Raw genomic sequence first — 26,156 nt, forward strand, 5'->3', positions numbered from 1 at the left:
TGGACTGGGGGCCGCGATCATGGTTTGGGGGCGAGTGAGGAATTGGGGACACCGCATCCTCTGACCCTGGTCCCCTTACCTGTAGCGCTATTACCTTCGCGGATTGAAGGACTTGAAGGTTGAGGAGCTAGTAGGTGTAGAGGGAAGGTTCTAGAGAGGAGAGGTTATAACTTGCCCAGGCCACTGCGGGGGGTGGAGAGAGAAGGGGCCTCAGTACTCATCAGCCCTGTTGCTGTCACTTGCTTGGTGACGGAGAGTGCCTTTCTATGAAAACGACTTCTCAGGTGTTTACAGCTCTTATTTTGCAAGTTTTGCTCATCTGGCTGCTCTCAGCCATGCTGGAGTATGATACAGCACTAGGAAAACTTTCATAAGATGTAGACTTGAAAACCAAATGACATTTAAAACTCTTTGGAGCAGTGCCTCTCATCTTTATCTTTTTTTTTTTTTTTTTTTAAGCACTTTCTTTCATTTCTTCCCTATAATTGATATTGAAGTTTACTTTTGAAAACAATTGATTTCTTTCCAAACCGTTCAGTAGAAATAGCTCAGTAGAAAATAAAAACAGATATACTGATTTTGTGAGATACATTTAAAGACAGAAGATCTGTAGGAATTATAATTTTGTCTAGTCCCTTTACTGTAAGATGGTATGTCAAACACTGTTCATTAACGTTTGTTTTTTTTTTTTAATTATTTATTTATTTACTTACTTATTTATGGATGTGTTGGGTCTTCGTTTCTGTGCGAGGGCTTTCTCTAGTTGCGGCAAGTGGGGGCCACTCTTCATCGCGGTGCGCGGGCCTCTCACTATCGTGGCCTCTCTTGTTGCTGGGCACAGGCTCCAGAAGCGCAGGCTCAGTAGTTGTGGCTCACGGGCCTAGTTGCTCCGCGGCATGTGGGATCTTCCCAGACCAGGGCTCGAACCCGTGTCCCCTGCATTAGCAGGCAGATTCTCAACCACTGCGCCACCAGGGAAGCCCAATCAGATTTTTTTTTTTTTTTGCTATTCAGTTGTAAGAGTTCTTTATATATTTTGGATATTAACCTGTTTCATATATATATTTTTGCAAATATTGCCCCTCATTCCATAGGTTGCCTTTTCATTTTGTTGGTTTCCTTTTTTGTGCAGAAGCTTTTTAGTTTGACATAGGCCCACTTATTTATTTTTGTTTTTGTTGCCTTTACTTTTGGTTTCAAATCCAAAAAATCATTGCTAAGACCAGTGTCAGGGAGCTTACCCCCTTGTTTTCTACCAGGAGGTTTATGGTTTTAGGTCTTACGTTCAATTCTTTAATCCACTTTGAGTTGATTTTTGTGAGTGGTATAAAATAGGGGTTCAGTTTATTCTTTTGCATGTGGTTCTCCAGTTTTCCCAACACTATTTATTAAAGAGATTATTCTTTCCCCATTGTATATTCTTGGTTCCTTTGTTTATTTCTCGCCTCCCTATTCTGTTCTATTGATCTGCGTGTTTGTTTTTATGCTAGCTGCAAACTATTTTGATTACTATAGCTTTTTCGTTATTTAATCTTCATAACAATCCAATGAAATAGCTGCTTAATTTGTCCTCATTTTCCAACTAAGTTAAGAAAGCAGAGTTTGGAAAGGTTAAATACTCTGCTCAAACTTAAATAGTATGATGGAACGTGAATCTTTCTGGCTAAAGGATATGTTCATAACTGCTATATTGCCTTCTCAGGCATGCTGGGAACCAGTACTTGTAAAGTGCTTATTCTTCAGTCTTACAATCTATATTAAATATCATCATATTCTAATTATGTAACTTTGATTACTCAAGAATTTGAATTAGATATTCTTCATGTTCAGTGTTTGTTTGTTTGTTTGTTTTTTGACTACACTGCACGGCTTGTGGGATCTTAGTTCCCCCACCAGGGATCGAACCCACGCCCTCGGCTCTGAGCATGTGAAGTCCTAATCACTGGACCACCAGGGAATTCCCACATTCAGTGTTTTTAATTCATAATTTAGCAGGGGAAGGCAGAGATGAAAGCTAATGTTTCTGGAGCACATATTATGTCATTTACTATGCTTAAAATTGCATATTTATTTTTGTAGTAGTAATCTGTTATTTTTATTGCAACACCTTATTTTTCTCCTTGTTTTTTCATTCATTACAACTGTTATTTTCTATTTATTTATTTATTAGTTTCGTTTTGTCTGTGTTGGTCTGTTCTACCCTTACTTCCTTCACCTTCTTATTCACATTTATATTCTCAGGAACTGAATGAAGGTACCTGGCGTAATGGCAAGTTTTATTCTCATTTTTCTGAAGTGAAAACAGGTTCTGAGAACCTAAGCAATTTCATAATAATTAATGAAGCTAAGGTTGTAAGCCAGGTCTCAATTACAGTCCCGACTAAGTGCAAAATCTTGCTTAAATTTTATTACTTTACTCATTCTAACAATATTTTTGGGCTTATACACTGTGCTAGACACCAGGGATGCAGTAGGAAACAAGTTAGCTAGGGTCTAGGCTGTAATGCACTAAAATATATTTGTACCTAACTATGAACCAAGAAATTTTTTTTTTTAAAGATTTATTTATTGATTGATTGATTGCTGTGTTGGGTCTTCGTTTCTGTGCGAGGGCTTTCTCTAGTTGCGGCAAGTGGGGGCCACTCTTCATCGCGGTGCGCGGGCCTCTCACCGTCGTGGCCTCTCTTGTTGCGGAGCACAGGCTCCAGATGCGCAGGCTCAGCAGTTGTGGCTCATGGGTCTACTTACTCCGCGGCATGTGGGATCTTCGCAGACCAGGGCGCGAACCCGCGTCCCCTGCGCTAGCAGGCAGACTCTCAACCACTGCGCCACCAGGGAAGCCCTGAACCAAGAAATTTAACTCAAGTTCTAGTTCAGTTGCTCACTATATATAATTTTGAGGAAAATCACTAAAACCCACTATTATTTTTCGTGAAGTTTTCTGAATCATTCAGTTTTCACCAAGGGAAATTATCTGACAATTTTATAAATGGCTTTACTACAGGAACGCTTGCCTGAATCTGCCTTTCATCTCTGTTGTTTTATGAGCAGTTTTATCTGACCAAAATCACTTCACAAGAAAGACTTGCCTTTTAAAAGTCTACAAACAATAAATGCTGGAGAGGGTGTGGAGAAAAGGGAGCCCTCTTACACTGTTGGTGGGAATGTAAATCGGTACAGCCACTATGGAGAACAGTGTGGAGGTTCCTTAAAAAGCTAAAAATAGAACTACCATCCGACCCAGCAATCCCACTACTGGGCATATACCCGGAGAAAAGCATAATTCAAAAAGAGTCATGTACCAAAATGTTCATTGCAGCTGTATTTACAATAGCCAGGACATGGAAGCAACCTAAGTGTCCATCAACAGATGAATGGATAAAGAAGATGTGGCACATATATACAATGGAATATTACTCAGCCATAAAAAGGAACGATATTGAGTTATTTGTAGTGAGGTGGATGGACCTAGAGTCTGTCATACAGAGTGAAGTAAGTCAGAAAGAGAAAAACACACCGTATGCTAACACATATATATGGAATCTTAAAAAAAAAAAAAAAAAGGTTCTGAAGAACCTAGGGACAGGACAGGAATAAAGACACAGACATAGAGGATGGACTTGAGGACACGGGGAGGGGGAAGGGTAAGCTGGGACGAAGTGAGAGAGTGGCATGGACATATATACACTACCAAATGTAAAATAGATAGCTAGTGGGAAGCAGCCGCATAGCACAGGGAGATCATCTCGGTGCTTTGTGACCACCTAGAGGGGTGGGATAGGGAGGGTGGGAGGGAGGTGCAAGAGGAGGGGATATGGGGATATATGTATACGAGTAGCTGATTCACTTTGTGATACAGCAGAAACTAATACACCATTGTAAAGCAATAATACTACAGTAAAGATGTTAAAAAAAAGACTTGCCTTTTATAATTGCTACCTCTGTTCTATGTACCAATCAACCTATATTCCAAATGTTAATCTCCATTCTTTTTATGCTGTCTTATCAAGAAAATGAATGGTAACTTACTTTTCCAGCTTCTAATATAAAGCATGGCCGTGAGAAATTTAGTCTCCACTGTGTACAGAAAATGTTTTGTTTTGCCTTGTTCTCGTGGAGAGGAATCAGTGTGCAGCAAGCAGACACTTGTCTTCTCCCAACATGAGGAGACTGGAAAGATTAGTAGGAGTCAGTGTGAATACAGACTTCGCAAACTATGCAAGCCAAAGTTTTACTTATTGAAAAAGATATAATCATGAAATTATTGAGCTGAGAAGACTATCCTTTCCAGACTAAATATTCCCAGATTTCATATAAAATTTTTCTATAGGCTTGTTTTTTCCATAATTGTACTGTGGGAGTATTAGGAAAAGTGAGCATTCAGTACAATTTTGTTGAAGGAATTATATTGTTTTGTATGCCTGTAATGTGCTCATGAGTGGTCTTCAATTGCATTTGGATTCTTTGCACATATGTGGTGACATCCCATTTTGGTAAGCAAACATAAATCAGTCATTCCATCTGCTCAAACTATGTGCATCTGGGTGAATATGCTTCTGTGCCTAGAAAAAGAACTGGAAGTTCCCTCTCTTAGTCTGTTTTTCTGCTCTAACACGATACCCTAGATTAGGTGGTTTATAAACAATAGGAATTTATTTCTCACAGTTCTGAAGACTGGGAAGTCTCAGATCAAGGCATCAGGAGATTCAGTGTCTAGTGAGGAGCTGGTTCGTAGTGGGCATCTTTTCACTGTGTCGTCACATGGCAGAGGGGGCAAGGGATCTCTCTCAGATCTCTTATATACGGGCATTAATCCCATTCATGAGGGCTCCACCCTCATGACCTGATCACCTCCCCAAGGCCCCCTGCCTCCAAATGACATTACATTAGGCATTAGGATTTAACATGAATTTTGGGAGGACACAAACATACAGTCTATAGCATTCTCACAACTAACATTTAACAGTGATGTGTTACATTGTTACAATAATGGCCCCCAGTGAATTATGCTGCCCTCTATCTGTGTCCTTATGTAACCCTCTCTCTTTCCCCTAACCTCTTCCCTTGCAGGTGGTTTTTTTTGGACAAAACCTAAGATGACTCCACAACTAAGCTCATGACATGCATGAAAAGTAGCGCTCTCTCTCCCTTTCTCTCATAATATGCTTTCGTGGAGAATCTTCAAAAGTAGTATTGTCTTGACTCTTTATAACCTCTCCCACATTGCTTCTGGGTTTACCTTGCTTGACTGATAGTAAAAAATACGCGGTAAGCAGAGACTTGAAAAGTGCTTGTCCGTTGGGATTTGCCCTCCGGCTCTCCTGATGACACCATTTAAAGAAGTTTAGGCTACCTATTGAAGGATATGACCACAAGTAGCAGAGGCTAGCTTTCCAAGCTGAGACCCCCCACCCCACCCTTTAGATATCCAGCTTTAATCAAACCAGATAACTAAGCATATATCAAATATATATCAAATAAAGACATTTATATGAAAGGATGGACTTAGAGGATTTTGGAACTGGTGAATCCAAAATCCGTAGGGTAGGCTGGCAGGCTAGAAACTCTTCAGCAGGACCTGATAATGCAGTCATGAGGTAGAGTTTCTTCTCAGGGAAACTTCAATTTTGCTTTTAAGGTGATTCAACTGATTGGATGAGTTCCATCCACATTATGGAATATAATCTTCTTTACTTAAAATCATCAGACTATAGGTGTTAACCACATCTACAAAATACCTTCAGCACAACACCTAGATTAGTGTTTGAATACTACTATAGCCTAGGCAAGCTGACACATAAAACTAACCATAATGGTGGTAGTCATGAACAGTAAGCATTTTGCGATGCCATCCACTCAGTGAAGATTAGCACCCCATTGATAAATCCACTTGGTGCTGCTTAAACACCTCACCCATACCAAGTTTATAAAGGGCCAAGAAAATAGAATTTTAAAATATTACCCCAGGGAGCTTAATAATGAGAGAAAGGGAGAGAGCTAGTTTTAGTGCATGCTCATGAGCTCAATTGTGGACTCATCTGAAGTTCTGCCCCAAAAAGCCACTTGTGAGAGTAGAGCTTGGAAGTAGGGTGGTGGTTGCAAAGGGACCCAGCAAAGAAAAGCTGGATACCACCGGTTTCCAAGGTGGAAGTAAACATAAAGGGAATTTCAGGTGACAGTCCCTAATGATGTGGGGTTTGTCCCCAAAGAACCCTCAAACACCTGTAAGAGATTTATCTTGAATATACTGGTCAAGTAAGCTCTTTTGCTTTCCTTCCTTTCTTCTCTCTCCATTCTGCTCTAACACTATAGTGCTCAAAAATTATGTTTAACAAGAATGTAGGTAAAGAAAGAGAAGAATAAACCATATCCTCATTCCATAACAACACGCTTCTCCTACGCAGTGATTCCAAGCCTAGAGCAGAGGACAATCCCCAAAAGTTAAATCGAGTTCAGGGTCTTGATTATTATGTTGGAGTTGAGCATTTCAATTACTGAATGAATTTGCTTTGCAACTTAAAGTGACTGCATAACTTTTTATTACCTAATTGTATTTAGAAATCATGAGATCAGTCCAAGTATCTTTAAGTAACATTTTATAACCTTGTGTTCTTTAAGCCTTTAAATTCAATGTACAGATCTTATTCTGTTTATAAAGTAACATGTCCCTTTTTAACGTATAATAAATAAATAATAATTGAAAGGACTGAATACCCTTAAGCAGCGAATTTAAAACTTAGTTAAGTTGCCGGAATTTAAAACTGCATTTATAGTTTTAGTATATTCATTTTATTCCAGGACTTCAGATGCCTAACTTAACAAGCAAAACTTTCTCAAACAACTTTTATAAAGCTACTAAACTAAACTTAAAACTGTAGCAACTCCCAAGGTCTTATAAAAATTTCAATATTTATTTGTAAACTTGTCTAAATTCTTAATATTTTTCAACTAAAAGTCTTAAATCCAAAAATTGCATGGTCAATAATTTAATATTATGTATGTTATATATATTATTATATAACATTGTATTTCAAATTACAGTTTTGAAGCTAATATATCAGAATCTCAAGTGTATGTTAATTACTCTTTTTTTTTTTTCCTTTTATTTCTTTTTCTTCTCTGATTGCTGTGGCTAGGACTTCCAAAACTATGTTGAATAACAGTGGTGAGAGTGGACATCCTTGTCTTGTTCCTGATCTTAGAGGAAATGCTTTCAGTTTTTCACCATTGAGAATGATGTTTGCTGTGGGTTTGTCATATATGGCCTGTATTATGTTGAAGTAGATTCCCTCTATGCCCACTTTCTGGAGAGTTTTTATCATAAATGGGTGTTGAATTTTGTCCAAAGCTTTTTCTGCATCTATTGAGATGATCATCTGGTTTTTCTTCTTCAATTTGTTAATATGGTATATCACATTGATTGATTTGCATATATTGAAGAATCCTTGCATTCCTGGGATAAATCCCACTTGATCATGGTGTATGATCCTTTTAATGTGTTGTTGGATTCTGTTTGCTAGTATTTTGTTGAGGATTTTTGCATCTATATTCATCAGTGATATTGGTCTATAATATTCTTTTTTTGTAGTATCTTTGTCTGGTTTTGGTATCAGGGTAATGGTGGCCTCATAGAATGAGTTTGGGAGTTTTCCTTCCTCTGCAATTTTTGGAAGATTTTGAGAAGGATGGGTGTTAGCTCTTCTCTAAATGTTTGATAGAATTCACCTGTGAAGCCATCTGGTCCTGGACTTTTGTTTGTTAGAAGATTTTTGATCACAGTTTCAATTTCATTACTTGTGATTGGTCTGTTCATATTTTCTGTTTCTTCCTGGTTCAGTCTTGGAAGGTTATACCTTTCTAAGAACTTGTCCATTTCTTCTAGGTTGTCCATTTTATTGGCATAGAGTTGCTTGTAGTAGTTTCTTAGGATGCTTTGTATTTCTGCGGTGTCTGTTGTAACTTCTCCTTTTTCATTTCTAATTTTATTTATTTGAGTCCTCTCCCTCTTTTTCTTGATGAGTCTGGCTAATGGTTTATCAATTTTGTTTATCTTCTCAAAGAACCAGCTTTTAGTTTTATTGATCTTTGCCATTGTTTTCTTTGTTTCTATTTCATTGATTTCTGCTCTGGTCTTTATGATTTCTTTCCTTCTACTAACTTTGGGTTTTGTTTGTTCTTCTTTCTCTAGTTCCTTTAGGTGTAACGTTAGATTGTTTATTTGAGACTTTTCTTGTTCCTTGAGGTAGGCTTGTATAGCTATAAACTTCCCTCTTAGAACTGCTTTTGCTGTATTCCATAGGTTTTGGAAACATCGTGTTTTCATTGTCATTTGTCTCTAGGTACTTTTTGATTTCCTCTTTGATTTCTTCAGTGATCTCTTGGTTATTTAGTAACGTATTGTTTAGCCTCCATGTGTTTGTGTTTTCTACGTTTTTTCCCTGTAATTCATTTCTAATCTCATAGAGTTGTGGTCAGAAAAGATGCTTGGTATGATTTCAATTTTCTTAAATTTACTGTGGCTTGATTTGTGACCCAAGATGTGATGTATCCTGGAGAATGTTCTGTGTGCACTTGAGAAGAAAGTATAATCTGCTGTTTTTGGATGGAATGTCCTATAAATATCAACTAAATCTATCTGGTCTATTGTGTCATTTAAAGCTTGTGTTTCCTTATTAATTTTTTTTGGATGATCTGTCCATTGGTGTAAGTGAGGTGTTAAAGTCCCCCACTATTATTGTGTTACTGTCGATTTCTTCTTTCATAGCTGTTAGCAGTTGCCTTATGTATTGAGGTGCTCCTATGTTGGGTGCATATATATTTCTAATTGTTATATCTTCTTCTTGGATTGATCCCTTGATCATTACGTAGTGTCCTTCCTTATCTTTTGTAACATTCTTTTTTTTAAAGTCTATTTTATCTGATACGAGTATTGCTACTCCAGCTTTCTTTTGATTTCCATTTGCATGGAATATCTTTTTCCATCCCCTCACTTTCAGTCTGTATGTGTCCCTAGGTCTGAAGTGGGTCTCCTGTAGACAGCATATATATGGGTCTTGTTTTTGTATCCATTCAGCAAGCCTGTGTCTTTTGGTTGGAGCATTTAATCCATTCACGTTTAAGGTAATTATCGATATGTGTGTTCCTATGACCATTTTCTTAATTGTTTTGGGTTTGTTTTTGTAGGTCCTTTTCTTCTCTTGTGTTTCCCACTTAGAGAAGTTCCTTTAGCATTTGTTGTAGAGCTGGTTTGGTGGTGCTGAATTCTCTTAGCTTTTGCTTGTCTGTAAAGCTTTTGATTTGCCCATCTGAATGAGATCCTTGCAGGGTAGAGTAATCTTGGTTGTAGGTACTTCCCTTTCATCACTTTAAGTATATCATGCCACTCCCTTCTGGCTTGTCGAGTTTCTGCTGAGAAATCAGCTGTTAACCTTATGGGAGTTCCCTTGTATGTTGTCGTTTTTCCCTTGCTGCTTTCAATAATTTTTCTTTGTCTTTAATTTTTGCCAATTTGATTACTATGTGTTTTGGCATGTTTCTCCTTGAGTTTATCCTGTATGGGACTCTCTGCGCTTCCTGGACTTGGGTGGCTCTTTCCTTTCCCATGTTAGGGAAGTTTTCTATTATAATCTCTTCAAATATTTTCTCTTGTCCTTTCTCTCTCTCTTCTCCTTCTGGGACCCCTATAATGCGAATGTTGTTGCGTTTAATGTTCTCCCAGAGGTCTATTAGGCTGTCTTCATTTCTTTTCATTCCTTTTTCTTTTTTCTGTTCTGCAGCAGTGAATTCCACCATTCTGTCTTCCAGGTCACTTATCTGTTCTTCTGCCTCAGTTATTCTGCTATTGATTCCTTCTAGTGCATTTTTCATTTCATTTATTGTATTGTTCATCTGTTTGTTTGTTCTTTAATTCTTCTAGATCTTGGTGAAACATTTCTTGCATCTTCTCAATCTTTGCTTCCATTCTTTTTCTGACGTCCTGGATCCTCTTCACTATCATTATTCTGAATTCTTTTTCTGGAAGATTGCCTATCTCTCTTTCATTTAGTTGTTTTTCTGGAGTTTTATCTTGTTCCTTCATCTGGTACATAGCCCTCAGCCTTTTCATCTTGTCTATCTTTCTGTGAATGTGGTTTTTGTTCCACAGGCTGCAGGATTGTAGTTCTTCTCGCTTCTGCTGTCTGCTGTAAATACTCTTAAACATTATGAGTACTTTAAAAATCAAATACATCTTATTCCCAAATATAATTTCAAAGTATTAAAACCATAGTTTTAATTTACTTTTTTTTTCCTCTATTAATTTTAAAGTTTCTTTTTGTGAGAACATTTAATCAAACAGCAGTTTGTCACCCCAACCTGAGAGGTTTCTGAACCCATACACAAGACTTGATTTTCACTCCCCGATGGTGGATATCCTGACTTGTTTTGTTTTTCTGAATTACAATTACACACACACAGTTTAAAGGGAAAATAGTTCTTTATGCTGTGTTTAAACACATCAGGTGTTCTGTCAGTTATATCTTCTTGGGACTGTCATTCAGGAATGTGCTGACCTATCTAATTGTTGCCTGGGTAGTAGACCTGGTTGCATGGCTATAGTTCTGTGTTGCATCCCTTATCTCCTGATTTTCCTATCTTTACGTTTCTTAGTATACTTCCTTATGTTATTGGGGTATCTCTTCTATTAGTTTCCTGAGAAGAAAAACATTAGAGGTACATTTTTGAGACCTTGAATGTTTTAAAGTATTTTTAATCTACTTTCTACTTGGCAAACTTGGGTTTATTAATATAGAATTTTATGGTGGAAATTATTATCCATCAGAAATTTGAATCATTATTCCCTTTTTGTTTTCTGAATTTCACCCCACCCCCACCCCCCCAGCTTCTAATGTTGTTGGTAAAAAAAAAAAAGTGATTTATTTGGATTCCTAACCTTTGGTATGGAACCTGCATTATTTCTTTCTGGAAGTTTTTAGTACCCTCTCTTTGTTTCCAATGTCATAAAATTTTATAAGATTCTGTTTTCAACTGGTAGAAGATAACTGGGGGGTCTAAAACTATACTAAGAAGAGTAGCGAGGGCTACTCTTCGTTGCAGTGCATGGGCTTCTCATCGCGGTGGCTTCTCTTGTTGCGGAGCGTGGGCTCTAGGCACGCGGGCTTCAGTAGTTGCAGCACAAGGGCTCAGTAGTTGTGGCACACGGGCTTAGTTGCTCCGCAGCATGTGGGATCTTCCCAGACCAGGGGTCGAACCCATGTCCCCTGCGTTGGCAGGCGTATTCTTAGCCACTGTCCCACCCGGGAAGTCCATCTATTCCTAGCCCTACTTCCTGAGATCCTTGGTATCAGTTTTTGAGATGATGCTGGCAGGAGTGCAGAAAACTTTTCAGCTTTTCCCCCTTCAGCTAAGGATTCACTTTCCTGATCTCTATTGAGTCACTTATTAAACATTTTACCTTTCCAGCTTGCAAAATGTGCTGTGGTCTCCTCTCCAATTGTCTTTATCATTGTGAATTTATAGCCTTCCTTTTTTAAAATATATTGACTGTCATTTTACTGTGGTTGAGAAGGAGCTGAGCCAGATCTCTCCAATCTTTAAACACACACCATCAACTTTTTTATGATAATAATGTGTACAAGACCATACCATTTAGAGATGCTAAATTTCTTCTGGATTCAAGATAAACTCTTAGGTAATTTTTCTGTTAATTGAAAACTAGACTTCTTCAAAAGGTACAGCTAATTTCCTTTCTGATTTGTTGGTTTCAGTTTAACATTTCTTTTAAAAGCCTAATGTATTCTGAAATTTTTCTGTCTCATTCTAAAGAAACTTCAATACCTTCCCATAGGTGTTTTTATATATATATATATATATATATATATATATATATATATATATATATATATATATATTCTTATACAGCTCATATCTGATTTAAGGTCTCTACCCTATTCTTCTCTGGTCTGACCAGAATTCCTGCAGATATATCTCTGGTTCCAGATCTTCTGGCTCTGTGAGTGATGTATTAATTTCCTATTGCTCCTATAACAAATTAACACAAATGTACTAGCTTAAAATAGCAAATTTATTATTTTACAGTTCTGGAAGTCAGAAGTCCAAAATGGATCTCACTAGACTAAAATTGAGACGTCAGTAGGGCTGTGGTCCTTTTAGAAGCTCGAATGAAGCATGTGTTTCTTTGTCTTTTCCAGCTTCTAGAGGCTGCTGTCAATCCTTGGCTTGTGGCCCACAGCCAGCCATCATATCACTCTGACCTCTGCTTTTTCAAGTCTCCTGCCTCCCTCATTCACTTGTGAGGTCTCTTATCATTGAATTGGCCCACCCAAGAAAATCCAGGATAATTTCCTCATCTCAAAATCCTCAACTTAATCACACTTGTAAAGTTTCTTTTGCTCTGTAAGGTAACATATTCACAGGTTCAGATGATTTACATATTTGGGGGACCATTATTCTTCCCTCCACAAGTGATAACACTAAAGTGACACTAATGACACTACTCAAGCTAGAAAAGTATCTCATCAGCTTGTTTTTTTAGAGTATACCTTCAAACCTTATTTTTATAGTAGGGTTGATTCTCCAGTATCCTCCAGTTTATATAGTTCTTTTTACTCTATAAACATTCCCTCACTGAATCTTTTCCAAAGCAATGACTTAGTTATGAATTGTCTTGTATGAAGTCTCTAGATTAAAAGCTTTTGTTGCAATGGGAAGGAGAAAAACCATAGTTTATATCTGTTTCATAAACTACTCCTATGCCCCAGGGGCCAATCAGATAACATAAGTCCATCAAATAACTCAATCCGAGTAAAAGATAAAGGAACAGTAGTTAAACTGGCTAGTATACAGTTAGCATAAAGGCATGTAAGACAAATATTTTTAAAAGGCTTTTGATCAAGCTGAACAGGGCTTCAGGCTACAAGTTTGGACTCCTGATTTAGGTAATAGTTGATCTTTATATTCATAAGGTACTAAAACAGCTTTATCTACATTTCAGAAAACCCATGATCAGTGTCTTTTTACGTATGTATTTGTTTTCCCACAAGGATTCATTTAGATACTGTTGGAGCACATCATGCCAGGTTTTTTTTTAGATATCTTATATGTATTTTTTTTTATACATATCTTATATGTATTTGTTTCCCAGGTGACCTGACCTGTGACAGTTGATAAGGAGTTCACTATCTAGTTAGCTAAAGAGATAGGTTTAAAGATTGAGTGATGTGATAAAAGGCTGTATTAGAGGTATGAAAACACATATGAAAGAGCAATTAATTCTGTCTTAGGTTAGGAATATGGAGAGGTGGTCAGCTAATACTCCTTAAGTGGATGGCATTTGAACTGAGATTTAAAGAATTAATTCTCTGTGAGAATTAGCATTCTATCTTTATTTTACTTATTCTTCTATTAAAACTGTACTTATCGGAGAAAAAAATGTTGCTTATTTCATTTTATCTTCATGATTTTCCCCCCCAGATTTTGTCCACAGGTGCTTGTGGAAAACATGGCTGATATTAACCTCAAAGAAGTAACCTTAATAATAGGCGTAGTTGCTGCTTGCTATTGGAACAGCCTCTTTTGTGGTTTTGTTTTTGATGATGTGTCAGCAATACTGGATAATAAAGACGTGCATCCATCTACACCTTTAAAAACTTTATTTCAGAATGATTTCTGGGGAACCCCTATGTCTGAAGTAAGTATATATTACTTATATGTATCTCAGATTTTAAATTATTCTGGTAGTTTAATACTCCTAATTTTTTATCAACATTGCATTGCCATCATCATAGTAATTATGGATTATTTTCCTCAAAAATTTTATACAAGACATAACATGTTTGTAATAAATTAGATAGGAAGTTGAAAATATGATCATATTTTTTATAGTACTTGATTCTTTCCTTGGTTTTATACCTTGGCTTAATCTCTCTAAAAATAATATATGTGTGTAAAAACCAAATGTGTTAGAACAGTAGGCGTAACACAAATCAAACTGACTTTATTTCTCTTTTTTCTCTCTTATGAGTCAGGCAGAACAGATGACTGCTTGTGGTATTTAACCATTTAAAAATATATGTAACTTCAATATAAATAGATTAGACTTTAAGGGTAAAAATGCTAAGTATACATATTGCCTATTTTTCTACAGAAAGAAATGATTTATTAAAAATTTTAATTTGTGCCATATCTCCTACCTAATACTAAATTTGATTTTATATTGAGAACCCAAAAGTTTAGTTCATGTTTATGGAGATATTTTTACTTTGCCAGTAACTTTATTTTGAAGGTCAGTGTTAAACTGTTTGGGATTAAATCTTTGTTAGCTTGGGATCATATAGATTAGATTCTAATTTTAGTTCTAGCGTGTAAAACCTGTGTGAAATAGGTGTGAACACAGCTTTTAGATGACTGAGGCATTTTCCTGATCTATAAAAGAATAATACCTTGAGGATTAATTAATTAATCTGTCTGTAGTACGTAGCACATAGTTGTTGAAACATAACATGTAACACTTTTTGTCATTTGTCATTCTTGGCCCCTTTCCGCCTTCTCCAAATCTGGAAGCTTCTCAAGGAGGGGTATGGAATCTTTCATTCCTCTAGTCACAAACAATTATTTTTTCTTATTAAATAAGCAGGTTATTTATTTTTCTGCAACCTTTCCTATTCTCACCCAATTCTAGCCTTTAGAAGAAATAAGTCTTTTGATAACAAGGGGAAAATATGGTCCTATTATAACATATATTATTTTCTAGATAATTTATTCCCCTCTGCCCATACCCTTTATCCCCAGAGACTCTTAGAAATATGTGTCCATTCCCCCAATTTATGCTAATATCTATTTTGATTTTAATCATGTCATTAGATTTTGACCTAAAAGGTTTGAAACCAAAAGGTTTCTACAACATTTTTCTGCTTTCTGTTACAAGTCATTTCAGTTCAATACATTGCCTTTAAAAACAGTTTTGTATGCTTGAGGTGAAATTCGAAGGATGTACAGGAATTAGCCAAGCAGGAAAATGCATTCTAGGTAGATAGCACTCATGTTGTGTATAGTCAATACAGACAGAGATATTAAAATGCTTTTAATTTCAAAATGGGAAATGTTTGTTTCTTGTGCTTCCTAATGTTCCCTATTGGGGATGAGCCGGCTTAAGTCTATAGCTGTATACCAGAGTTACAGCAAAATATGGTAAGAGGTAGGAGAGCAAAGAAGGTGAGTGTGGATGCCTTTATAAAAAATTACAAAAAATAAATAGGATAATATTTTATATCTTTTTAACTTGTGTGTTTTATTCCTAAATCTGGTTTGATTTTGTCTTAGAGTAAAAATATTTCCTGTTAAATGTAACTTTTAGTTTATAAAGAAATTCAGTACCTCACATAGAATTTGATTTATTGCTAATAGAGACTACAATAACAAAGGTATCTATTCTCTAAGAAAGTTTTTGCTCTTGTATTACTCTCTATGTAGTATGTTTGGTTTAATATATTCAGTTTTATACATTATGGAGGTATTTTTTCAAAAGACAACTAGATGGTACCTTTTTGAGTCATCATTGTTTAAACTGCACTGGGTAAGCATTCTGTTCTTATGTTTTCTTTTGAAGACCTAGCCAGCAGTTACGTGAATGCTTATATTGGTAATAGTTTGGGTAGCAGGCTTTGGAGAGAAATCCTGTGCTACAACTTGATTAATATCACTATTGTCCTACTTTTTTAAATCTGTGTATTGAAGAGGAATTAGTAGTTAGGTCTTCTTTTACTGTTAATTCTTGGACTACTATACTATCAGAGATGAAATTGCCTTGTTTTTGTACAAAGGAAATAGGAAAACACAAAAAAACCACATAAAGCTATCTTTTATGTTTGTATTATTCTTGGGGCATTTCATTATTTTACTGTTATTTCTCAGCCAAATGTAGTAAAAGCAGTGACTAGTTTATGTACCCAGAAGGACCAAGATACTTTAATAATCAATGATTGATGGTTGTTTTTTCCTTTTAGGAGAGAAGCCACAAGTCTTACCGTCCCTTAACAGTATTGACATTTCGCTTAAATTATTGGTTTAGTGAACTGAAACCTATGTCATATCATCTCCTAAATATGATTTTTCATGCTGTGGTTAGTGTGATATTTCTTAAAGTCTGCAAACTCTTTCTGGATAACCGGAGTAGTGTGATTGCTTCTTTACTTTTTGCAGTGCACCCAATACACACAGAAGCAGTAAGTAAAACTATAAATTGATGTTTTTTGCATTATTCCTCCACATGTCTATAATGGTATATATTTTTAAGGAAAAAAAAAAATTAACCATGACTTTAATCCAAGTATTTGAAGACTCCTATTGGTACAGTGTCTTAACTTACTAGTGTAGAGTCTAACTTTGCTACTATGTAAAATTTTTTAAAACAAATTTTGAAACAAACATTTATTCAAGAACATAAGATGTAATCACTCAACTTTAGTGATGTAAAATATAAATGAATACAGTAATTTTCTTTGCTAATTTTTTTATGAATAAAGATTTTAAATATTTGTCAACTTGGCATTTTTTTTGTTTCAAAGGACAGAAAATAATAAGAAACTTACGTAAGGGATGAAAATTTATCAAAATACATGCAAACATGGACAGATATCCTAACAAATGATGATGCTCAGTAATTTCTTATTGTCTATTGCCATGTGTTTAAAAATTGTGAGCTGTCTCTACTATTGCCAATATGCTCATCACCAGCACATTCACAAACTATAACTGTATTTTTCTTGGTAATCTTGAGACTCCAAAATTGCCTCTCAGCAGAGCAAAGAGGACTCTATTCAGTTGCTTTGTTACAGGCTTTCAATTTTAAACAATAGTCTGTATGCTTAAACTCTGCCGGGGTGTGTGTGTCTTGTGTCTGTATATGTGTGTGAGTGTGGTGTGTGTGTGTGTGTGTTGGAGGGGAGTTGTGTGTCTCTCCCAGTATCTTGAAACTTTTGGTGTCTAGCTGAACATTTTTCTATACATCTACAAAAATAATAGGTTGTTTAAGTTTTATAGTGAGTTCAGAATACTTTAAAGGGATTTTGGGGCTTTATATTTAAATGTTTTGAATTTAAAAGGATGTTTTAAAGTTTATTGTCTTTTTAAATTTTAGTTTGCAGGTTTATTTGTGAGCTATAATGTATTGAGTTTATTATATTTTTGTATTTTAAGAACACTTGTATTTTAAGAAAACATGTAAGAACTACATCTAGATAGTGTACTATAATTGTGTAAGATGTTACCATTAGAGGAAGCTGGGTAAAGGGTAAATAGGACTTCTCTATACTATTTTTGCGACTTCCTCTGAGTCTATAATTACATCAGAATAATAAAAGAACTGTTACAGTCACTGATAAATTTACTTTTATGGAAGACATACAAATTCACCACATGAGGGCACTCAAAGAATGCTTAAAAAAACAGAAATGTGCACTTGAAAAGTTATGGCAGTTTAATTTCTAATTAAACTGCTGTTGCAATTATATTATAGTTAAATTTTCAAGATGCTTTTCATTAATATGAACCCCTCTCCTTCCCTTTCTAGGTAACAGGTGTTGTAGGAAGAGCAGAACTTTTGTCATCTATCTTTTTTCTAGCTGCATTTTTGTCATTTACCAAATCAAAAGGACCAGATAATTCCATAGGTAAATGTCTACATTTAACTTTTTACTTTAGCTATAAAACTCGATCAGGTAATTTCTGTTTACTTCAAGTGGTTCTTATAAAACATGTGCCATTTTTGGTATTTATCTTTATATATCATGCTATTGTACTTTAGCATCTATGGACATAAGAAAAGTATGTGACATTGTCAATATTAAAAATTACTGTTTGTAGTTTATATTTTATCATGACTAACAGTTTCTATTTGATCTAATTTTTAAAAATTTCCCAAAATATAAGAGTTTTAGGATCATTCTTAGTTCCATTTGCTGTTACCTGTAAATGATTAAAGTACCAATACTTCAGTTGTCTTTCTATAAATAACACATGTGAAGGCTATGAATTGTATTGTTTAGGCAAAGTTAAAAGCCTGTTAGAGTATAACTTTTATTATGTGTTGATCATAGTTCAACTATTTATTGAGTCCCCTCCATGTAGCCTACCCTGGAAAATGCTGTGTATACATTAACCCATTAGCCCTAATGATGTCAGAAAACAAATTCCAGGCAATAAAAATGATTTTTTAAGAGTGTGGGCCCAATGGGCATGAGAGGGCACATAATGTGAAGCGCATTATGACCTTAACCTGTACTTGGTTAATCTTAAAATTTAATGCTGAGTTTTTTTTCTATGTTCTTAGAGAATTTTCTCACTATAAACCCAAGGCACTGATGATAAGGAGCTTAATTTTGTATGTATGAAAACAAAGTTTCAAGAGATAAGCAATTTAGCTAAACAGCTTCTTAGATTTGTAATATGAGTAGGTTTCCCTCTTGCTGCTATGCACAATGCCTTCTTAAAACAGTTTTGAGTTCAGTATAACATAGTAGTTAAAAGCATGGACTCTGGAGTCTGGTTTCACATTTCAGGTCCACCATTTAGTAGCTCCATTTACTATGTTGGTCAGATTACATAACCTCTCTGTGCTTTAGTTTCTTTATAAAATGTAGATAATAATAGTCCCTACCTGTTGAGAAGGATTAGTTGAGTTAAGCATGTTAAGGGATTTAAAGCAGTACCTGGCTCATAGGAAGCAGTGTCCCTATTTTTCCCGTTGCCTGTAATGCAGTGAGAGGTAGTTCAGTAGCTAATATAGAATTGCAAACTAATATCGTCTTTAAATACCATCCTAAGCAAAACATGAATGATAAACTTAGAAAATACTGTGAACTTCAAGACCATGATCAGGCTCCAGCCTATCTCTCTAAACATGTCTCCTGCAGTTTTGCCCTAGTCACTTCACTATAGCCAAGCAGACCTTCTTGCTACTCTTAAACAGGTGAAGCACTGGCCTTTATACTTGCTGTACCCTCTTTCTTGAATTCTCTTCCTTTAGAGCTTCACATAGTTGTTTCATTTATATTCTTTACATCATCAGGCCTCAGCTCAACGGTCTCCCTCTTAGAGAACTTCTTCATTCTAACTAAAATAGCCTTTCATTTTATTATATTTTTGATCCTTAATAATTTTACTTGGTCCTTTTTAATGATTTCTTACTCTTTATAACTCCAGTATCTTTCCTTATTTCCTTTAGAATTACTTATTTTAAATTCTTAGTCTTTTCGATTAATTCTTAATTAGTCATGTATGTTGTTGTTATGTTTGTGCTCTCTCTTTTATAACTGTGGTACCCTTCAGGTATCTACTTATTTTGGCTTATGAGCTCAGGCCACATGTTCTCTGAAAGTTATCAACCACTGTGTATAATAAAGAGAAAGACCAGCACCACTCTGTCCATCTGGTGACTCATTAAAATCCAGGGTGGAGATCTCCAGGTTCCCCAGGGCCACTGTTGATCACTATTGTTGCCATTCTACCAACCACCTGCTCTAGTCTCTTTAAGAGAATCAGCATTAAGAACAGGCCAGTCTTCCACCCCCCTGCATTTAGTTGGAAGGTCTGTGGGTGGAAGAGACTGCTGAAGAGTGGTTGGTCATTTTGTACCTTTAAAAAAAATCTTACTCCTTATCCCAGCAGGGCTTCTGAAGTATTCTCATTTAATCCCTGGAACACCCACAACCTACGGGAGCTGCAGATTTCTACAGTAAAGGCGCAAATAAGGATTTACCCAGGGCAGTCAGGATTGGCTAGGAAAAAAGTTTAAAAAAAATTTTCTCATTCTTCTGCTTTAGATGTAGTCCCTCGTAACACCCATGCAAGCATACATGTTTAAGATAACCTTCAATGCCCAGGAATTTCTCTCTTTTTTTGTTTTTAATATCTTAGAAGCCATATTTTCCTCTCACTTAATCTTTCTAGGCTTGATTTTGGGGAAAGGGGCCAACAGGTCAACAGGTCATGCTAGTTTACCACTTGACCAAAACAAAAACCAAATCATGTTACTTTCTATCCCTTTAACCTACATTTCTCATAAGACTCATTTTTAATCTAAAAATACATAATTTTTTTTAACCCATTGATTGTTCTCTTACAATAGAATATAACCTTCATTAGAGTAGGTAACTTTCTCTCACTTTCTTATCTCCATTTCCTAGAATGGTTCCTGTATACAGTGGGTGTTCATTATATATTTGTTTAGGAAATGATTAGGTGAATGAATGTAATATATTTTAAATTCTAATTGAAAACATACTGAAACTTGCTCGGGACCTCTCTCTGTCCTCTTTTCCCCTATGATATTTTGTATGCCACATTACATTATTTCACTCTTGAGACCACAAACAGTTTTGTCATCATCTTTGTATTCTCCATTCTATCTAAGGTATTTGTCCTATGCAAAGATTTTCAATTTGTAATTATTTAATTACTTTACATTCTGGGTTATTCGTGTCCCATACCCTTTTCACAAGCATCATTCATCTTAGGCCCTTTGCACTTGATTTTTCATTACTTTAGGTTTCTGCTCAGATGTTATCAGTAGCACCACTCATCTTCCCCCCTCCGTTTTATTTCCCTTCACTTTCTGTTTTTCTCTATAATACTGAGGTCACCATTTGACAAAACATATTTATTTATTGTTATCTCTCTCCCCTACAAATGCAGTAAATACTTAAAATAACTATTTAAATACATGATTACTGAAGGTATGTATCTTTACACATGTAGAGTCAGCTTGGAAACCTATATTTTGAAATTGGAATAGATTTTGATGATTGAAATTGATTCTACACTTATACATGTATTTTTTTTTCAGTGTCAACTTATTTAGCAGGGGTACTTGTTTTGGACAAAATCACACATGGTAACTTTAGCCACAGAGACCTGATTATAAAAATCAAAGTGTATATGTCCATAAAGTAATTTAGTCACCAAAGAACTGATGTGACTGGTTTCAGCAAAACGTTTGCCTTTATTAGAACTATTAGTTGCTTAGATTGAATCCAGCATCTTGGAAAGCATCTGTTTGATTTCTCTTCCTTGGAGTGAAAATACAAATTAGTGAGAAGCTCTGAATTTAGTATCAGAAGAACCAAGTTAAATTCATGGTCTCCTTATTGTGCATGACTCTTTTTAAACCTCCAAAATTCTTTCCTCATCTTAAAAATGAGTACGATTGCACCCGCCCTCATATCCCATAAGGTGATTGAAATGCAATGAAATATGCTAAACTGGTTATATAAACTGTTTAATATACCTACTTTCAAGGCCATTGTTTCCCACTAGTTTTTAATGTGTGCATACCCATTCAGGCATACCATTTTGTATCATCTGTATCATTCATTTGCCAAGCTTATTCCCTCCTCTATTCCTTTATTCGTACATACCCCTTTCCCAATTCTTTCATGTCCTGTATATCCTTCAAGGTCCAACTTAGGTTCAACTTGTTTTGTAAATAATCATCTACTAATTTCTTTGCTCTGTGAATTTCTTGGTGACTTTAGCAGGATAGTTCAACCCTTGATATAATCTGTTACATTAATATTGATGGTTTAGGCCTAACTAGAATATGAGATACTTTTTTGAGGAAGGAATACTATTATATCGATACTTAGTATTTCCAATAGTGTTCTCATTTTTTTTTTTTAGTTGTTTTTCCTTTCGGTAATGTTAGTCTATAGAGTATTTTAAAATTGAAAATGATTTCAAAAACAGATGTTTCTATGTTAAGCCCAGTGATAAAAGAAAAATGTATTAGATTCATGAATTCTGTTCTTACTTATACCTGGATTTAAGTCAGTTATTTGAGTTTACTTTGATTAATGTCGTTAATAAAAACTGAGGTCACACAATCAAAGTACCATATATTTCATAAACTGGAAAAGAATTAGAAATCATATTTTCCAATAAGAAAACTAAAGCTCAGAAAAGTTGCCCAAAATCACAGAGCAAGTTAGTAGAAGATCCAGATTTACTCTCACAATTCATGGTTCTTTAATCAAATTACTACTAAGTAGTAGACATTTACTTAAAATTGATGAAGTAGGTTTTCCACTTAAATAGAACTTGTGAATATTCTGTTACAAATTTTTTAAAGAATAGTATTGATTTAAATGCTTATTGCTAACATGTTTTAGTTTTTATAGTCTTTTTTTAGTAAGAATGGTACTGTAGTTTGCCCAGTAGTTTTCACTTCCAAGTTTTTTTTAATTACTCACAGATATAATAAAGTATATAGGTACCTCTATGATAATTTCAGGTATTTATCTTCATTTCAAATTGATAGTTCATTAATTACACACTCAACCCTGTAAGTTTCTCTTCAGATTGGACACTCTACCTTTGTTTTTAAATGTTAGCATTTGGTTAGATAATTTTCCTGTCCACAAAAATTTTTTAGTTCAAATTATATATCTTGATTTTTTTAATAAATAAAGCAAAAATTACAGCATTTAAATATGTTTTAAAATATGAGGTATGTCAGTGGAAAATAACAAAGGTGAATATAGAATCACAAGTAAACTTTTTCAGTAATGTCTAATAGTTGTCTAACTTAAAATATCCTTTTATGATATTATAAAATTGTTTTGTGTGGTTTTATATTTTTCTGTTCTTAAATTGCAGTGTGGACTCCTATCGCGTTGACAGTGTTTTTAGTGGCTGTTGCAACACTGTGTAAAGAGCAGGGAATAACAGTTGTGGGAATTTGCTGTGTGTATGAAGTATTTATTGCCCAGGGGGTAAGGAGAAATCTAAATTTCCTTGTTGCTGCCTTTTATCCTATTTGAATCAGATTATAATAAACTTATTTTCTAAATGTATTATTATATAAATTGGTCTGTTTACCAATTATGATTACTAAAAATTTGCTAGAAACAAGCATGTTTTGCCTTCATACCCACTGAAAATTACTTAACATTTTATATTATACCTTCAGTTTTTTAAGAACAGCTTTTTAGGTTTCAATAATGAAACCATTAAGCAACTTGGGAAAGCACACAGTAATACTGTACAGTATAATTAATTATTGGATAAGATTATTGGGCTCAGTTTTATTCATTATCAGCTCCACCATTTGCTCCATGTTGATTTTATAATTATGGTCAATTTTTATTTAATCTTGCATTTAGAAAGTATGATAATTGTTGAAAAATTACAGTAAATTGCTATTTGTTACTTAAACATTTTTTTCCTTTTCTAGTATACTTTGCCATTATTATGTACTACTGCTGGACAGTTTCTTCGCGGAAAGGGTAGTATTCCATTTTCTATGCTGCAGACACTAATAAAACTCATTGCTTTGATGTTCAGTACACTATTACTTGTTGTGATTAGAGTCCAGGTTATTCAATCCCAACTTCCAGTATTCACCAGGTATGATATTCTGGTTCTTTTGTTTTCTTCCATCTTTTTTTTTTAAACTTTGCATTTTAAGTGATTGTAAATGTTCCAGAAAGTCTTTGATTTGCATTGAGGTTTTTTAACAGCTTTATTGAGGTATAATTAATACTTTTTAAAAACCTGTATATATATAAAATGTACAAATTAATAGGTTTTGACATACGTGTACACTCATGAAAACATCACAGTCAAGATAATGACCCCCCCAAAATTGGTTAAGTGTTAAGTCTTCTGTATCCATAGTGAGTTTTGTCTACTTGTTTTATTAATTATTGAGAGAAGGATGTTGAAATCGCTGACTATAGCTGTAGATTGGTCTATTTTGCCTTGCAGTTCTATCAGTTTTTGCTTCATGTACTTTAAAGCTCTATTATAAAGTATATCAGTGTTTAGGATTGTGATGTCCTCTTGATGAATTGATCCCTTTATCATTATTAAATGAGCTTCATCTGCAGTAGTAGTCTTTACTAAGACATTCATTTTGCCTTATGTTAATGTAACCACTCCAGCTATCTTTTGTTAGTGTTACATGGTTTATCTTTTACTTTTTAAATCTATCTATATCTTTATTATTTAAAGTAGATTTCTTGTAGGCTGCATATAGTTGGGTCTTCCTTTTTTGTTTGGTCAGATAATCTGTCTTTTAAATGGGGGGTTCAACTGTTGATAGTTTGTTGTAAATCTACCATCTTGCTAATCGTTTTCTCTCTGTCTTGTCTGTTCTTTGTTCCCTTTTTTTCTCTCTCTCTTCTTTTGAATTGAGTATATTGTAATACTCCGTTCTTAGCTCCTTGTTGGCTTATTAGCTGTATATCTTTGCTGTGTATTTTAAGTGATTGCTTTAGGGTTTTTTGTTTATGTCCTTTGCTTATCACAGTTTATCTTAAAGGCATATTATAATTGCAAGTGTATGTAGTATAAATGTCAGCATATATAGTACAAATATCATATATACAATAAATAAGTTTTTATATAAATATATAAACTTATTATAAATAAGAACTTAGCCTTTGTGCTATTTGCATACATTTTTATTGAGTATACATTGTAAATCTGACAATACATTGTTAACTTTTGCTTTCAACAATTATCTTTGGAAGAGATTTAAATTTAAAAATTCTTTTATGTTACCCCATAGAGTTACCATTTCTAGTGTTCTTCATTTCTTTGTTAGATCAAGATTTTCATCTGGCACCATTTTTCCTTGTGACTGAAGGACTTCCTTTGACATTTCTTGACATGTAGGACTGCTGGTGATGAATTCTTTAAGCTTTTGTATATTAAAAAATCTTTATTTTACCTTCATTTTTGAAGAATATTTCCCCTGAGTGTAGAATTCTACATTGACTGTTTTTCATTCAGTAATATAAAAATGTTGCTCTGTATTCTTTGGCTTGTGTTATTTTAAATGGGAAATCTTCTTATCCTTATCTTTATGCTTCTGCATGTAGTATCTTTTTTTTTCTATGCCTGCTTTTAATAGTTTCTCTTTATCATTGTTTCTCTCATATTTTTTAATTGAGACATAATTGACATATAGCATTGTATTAATTTTAGGTGTACAATATAATGGTTTTATACACACACACACAGAGACAAATGATTACTATAATAAGTTTAGTTTACATCCATCACCACACATAATTACAAAATTTTTTTTTCCTTTTGATGAGAACTTCTGAGATCTACTTTCTTAGCAGCTTTCAAATATACAATACAGTCTTGTTAACTACAGTCGTCATGCTGTACATTACATCCCCAGGACTTATTTGTCTTACAACTGGAAGTTTGGGTGAAGATGGACAAAAGGTACAAACTTTCAGTTAATGTTTCTTTTATCTTCTTGTTTCTTGTGCTTAGGTTAATTGAGCTTTTTAGAATCTGTAGGTCTTACTTTATATAAATTTTGGAAATTACTTCTTGAAATATTTTTTACTTTGCTCTCCACTCTTCTTCTAGGACTCCAGTTACATGTATTTTAGGCTTCTTGAAGTCATACTGATGCTCTGTTTATTCCCCTTCCCTCCAAAGCTGTTTTCCCCATTTTCATTTTGGATAGTTTCTTTTGTTGTATCTTCAAGTTTACTAATCTTTTTTCTGCATAGTCTAATCTGCCCTTAATTTTTTCTAGTTATTTTTCATCTTAGACATTGTTTTCATCTCTGTTTGAGATTCCATGTTTCTACATGTTCTAGTACTTTAATGTCTTTATCTACTAATTTTATCATTTGTGTCATTTGTTGGTCAGTTTAGATTCAATATATTTTCTCCTCATGGATTGTATTTTTCTACTTCTTCACATGCCTGGTAGTTTTTTTAATAGGTGCAATATGTGAACTTTACCTTAATGTATTCCTATATTGTAGACCATTGTTCTGGGATGCATGTAAGTTATTTGAAAAATGTTTCATCTTCACGTCTTTCTTTTAAGCTTTGTTTTGGGAGACCACAGCAGCATTTAGGATAGGGCTAATTTTGCTTCCTTGCTGACACAAGACCCTTCTGACCACTCTACCAATAGACTTTGAATTATGAGGATTTCCACTCTGGCTGCTGAGGAACTATTCCCAGTTGTATTTGATATTTGTGAAGGTTTATCTAATCCTTTCAGAAGGTATTTTCCTAACTATTAGTTTTCTTAGACATGCTTTAACAAATTACCAGAAACAGAGTGGCTTAAAGCAGCAGGAATTTATTCTCTCACAGTGCTG

General features: G+C 34.7%; 1 protein-coding gene across 2 annotated transcripts in view; it reads left to right on the forward strand.

The window, feature by feature from the left end:
* TMTC3 (transmembrane O-mannosyltransferase targeting cadherins 3) overlaps positions 1-26,156 on the forward strand; it is a gene marked incomplete at its 5' end in the record, with an annotated part of 65,792 nt that overhangs the window by 493 nt on the left and 39,143 nt on the right. Inside the window, 5 exons of one of the 2 annotated variants that reach the window (XM_082351800.1) lie at positions 13,492-13,708; positions 16,023-16,241; positions 17,588-17,687; positions 22,669-22,784; positions 23,246-23,418. In XM_082351800.1, coding sequence (XP_082207926.1) covers positions 13,520-13,708; positions 16,023-16,241; positions 17,588-17,687; positions 22,669-22,784; positions 23,246-23,418 — 797 coding nt within the window. Of the gene's footprint in view, positions 1-13,474; positions 13,709-16,022; positions 16,242-17,587; positions 17,688-22,668; positions 22,785-23,245; positions 23,419-26,156 lie in introns of those variants that run through there. The other variant, XM_082351799.1, reaches the window with a different exon arrangement.

The sequence above is a fragment of the Balaenoptera borealis genome, assembly GCF_965194805.1.
Source record: "Balaenoptera borealis genome assembly, chromosome: 13".
NCBI lineage: Eukaryota > Metazoa > Chordata > Mammalia > Artiodactyla > Balaenopteridae > Balaenoptera > Balaenoptera borealis.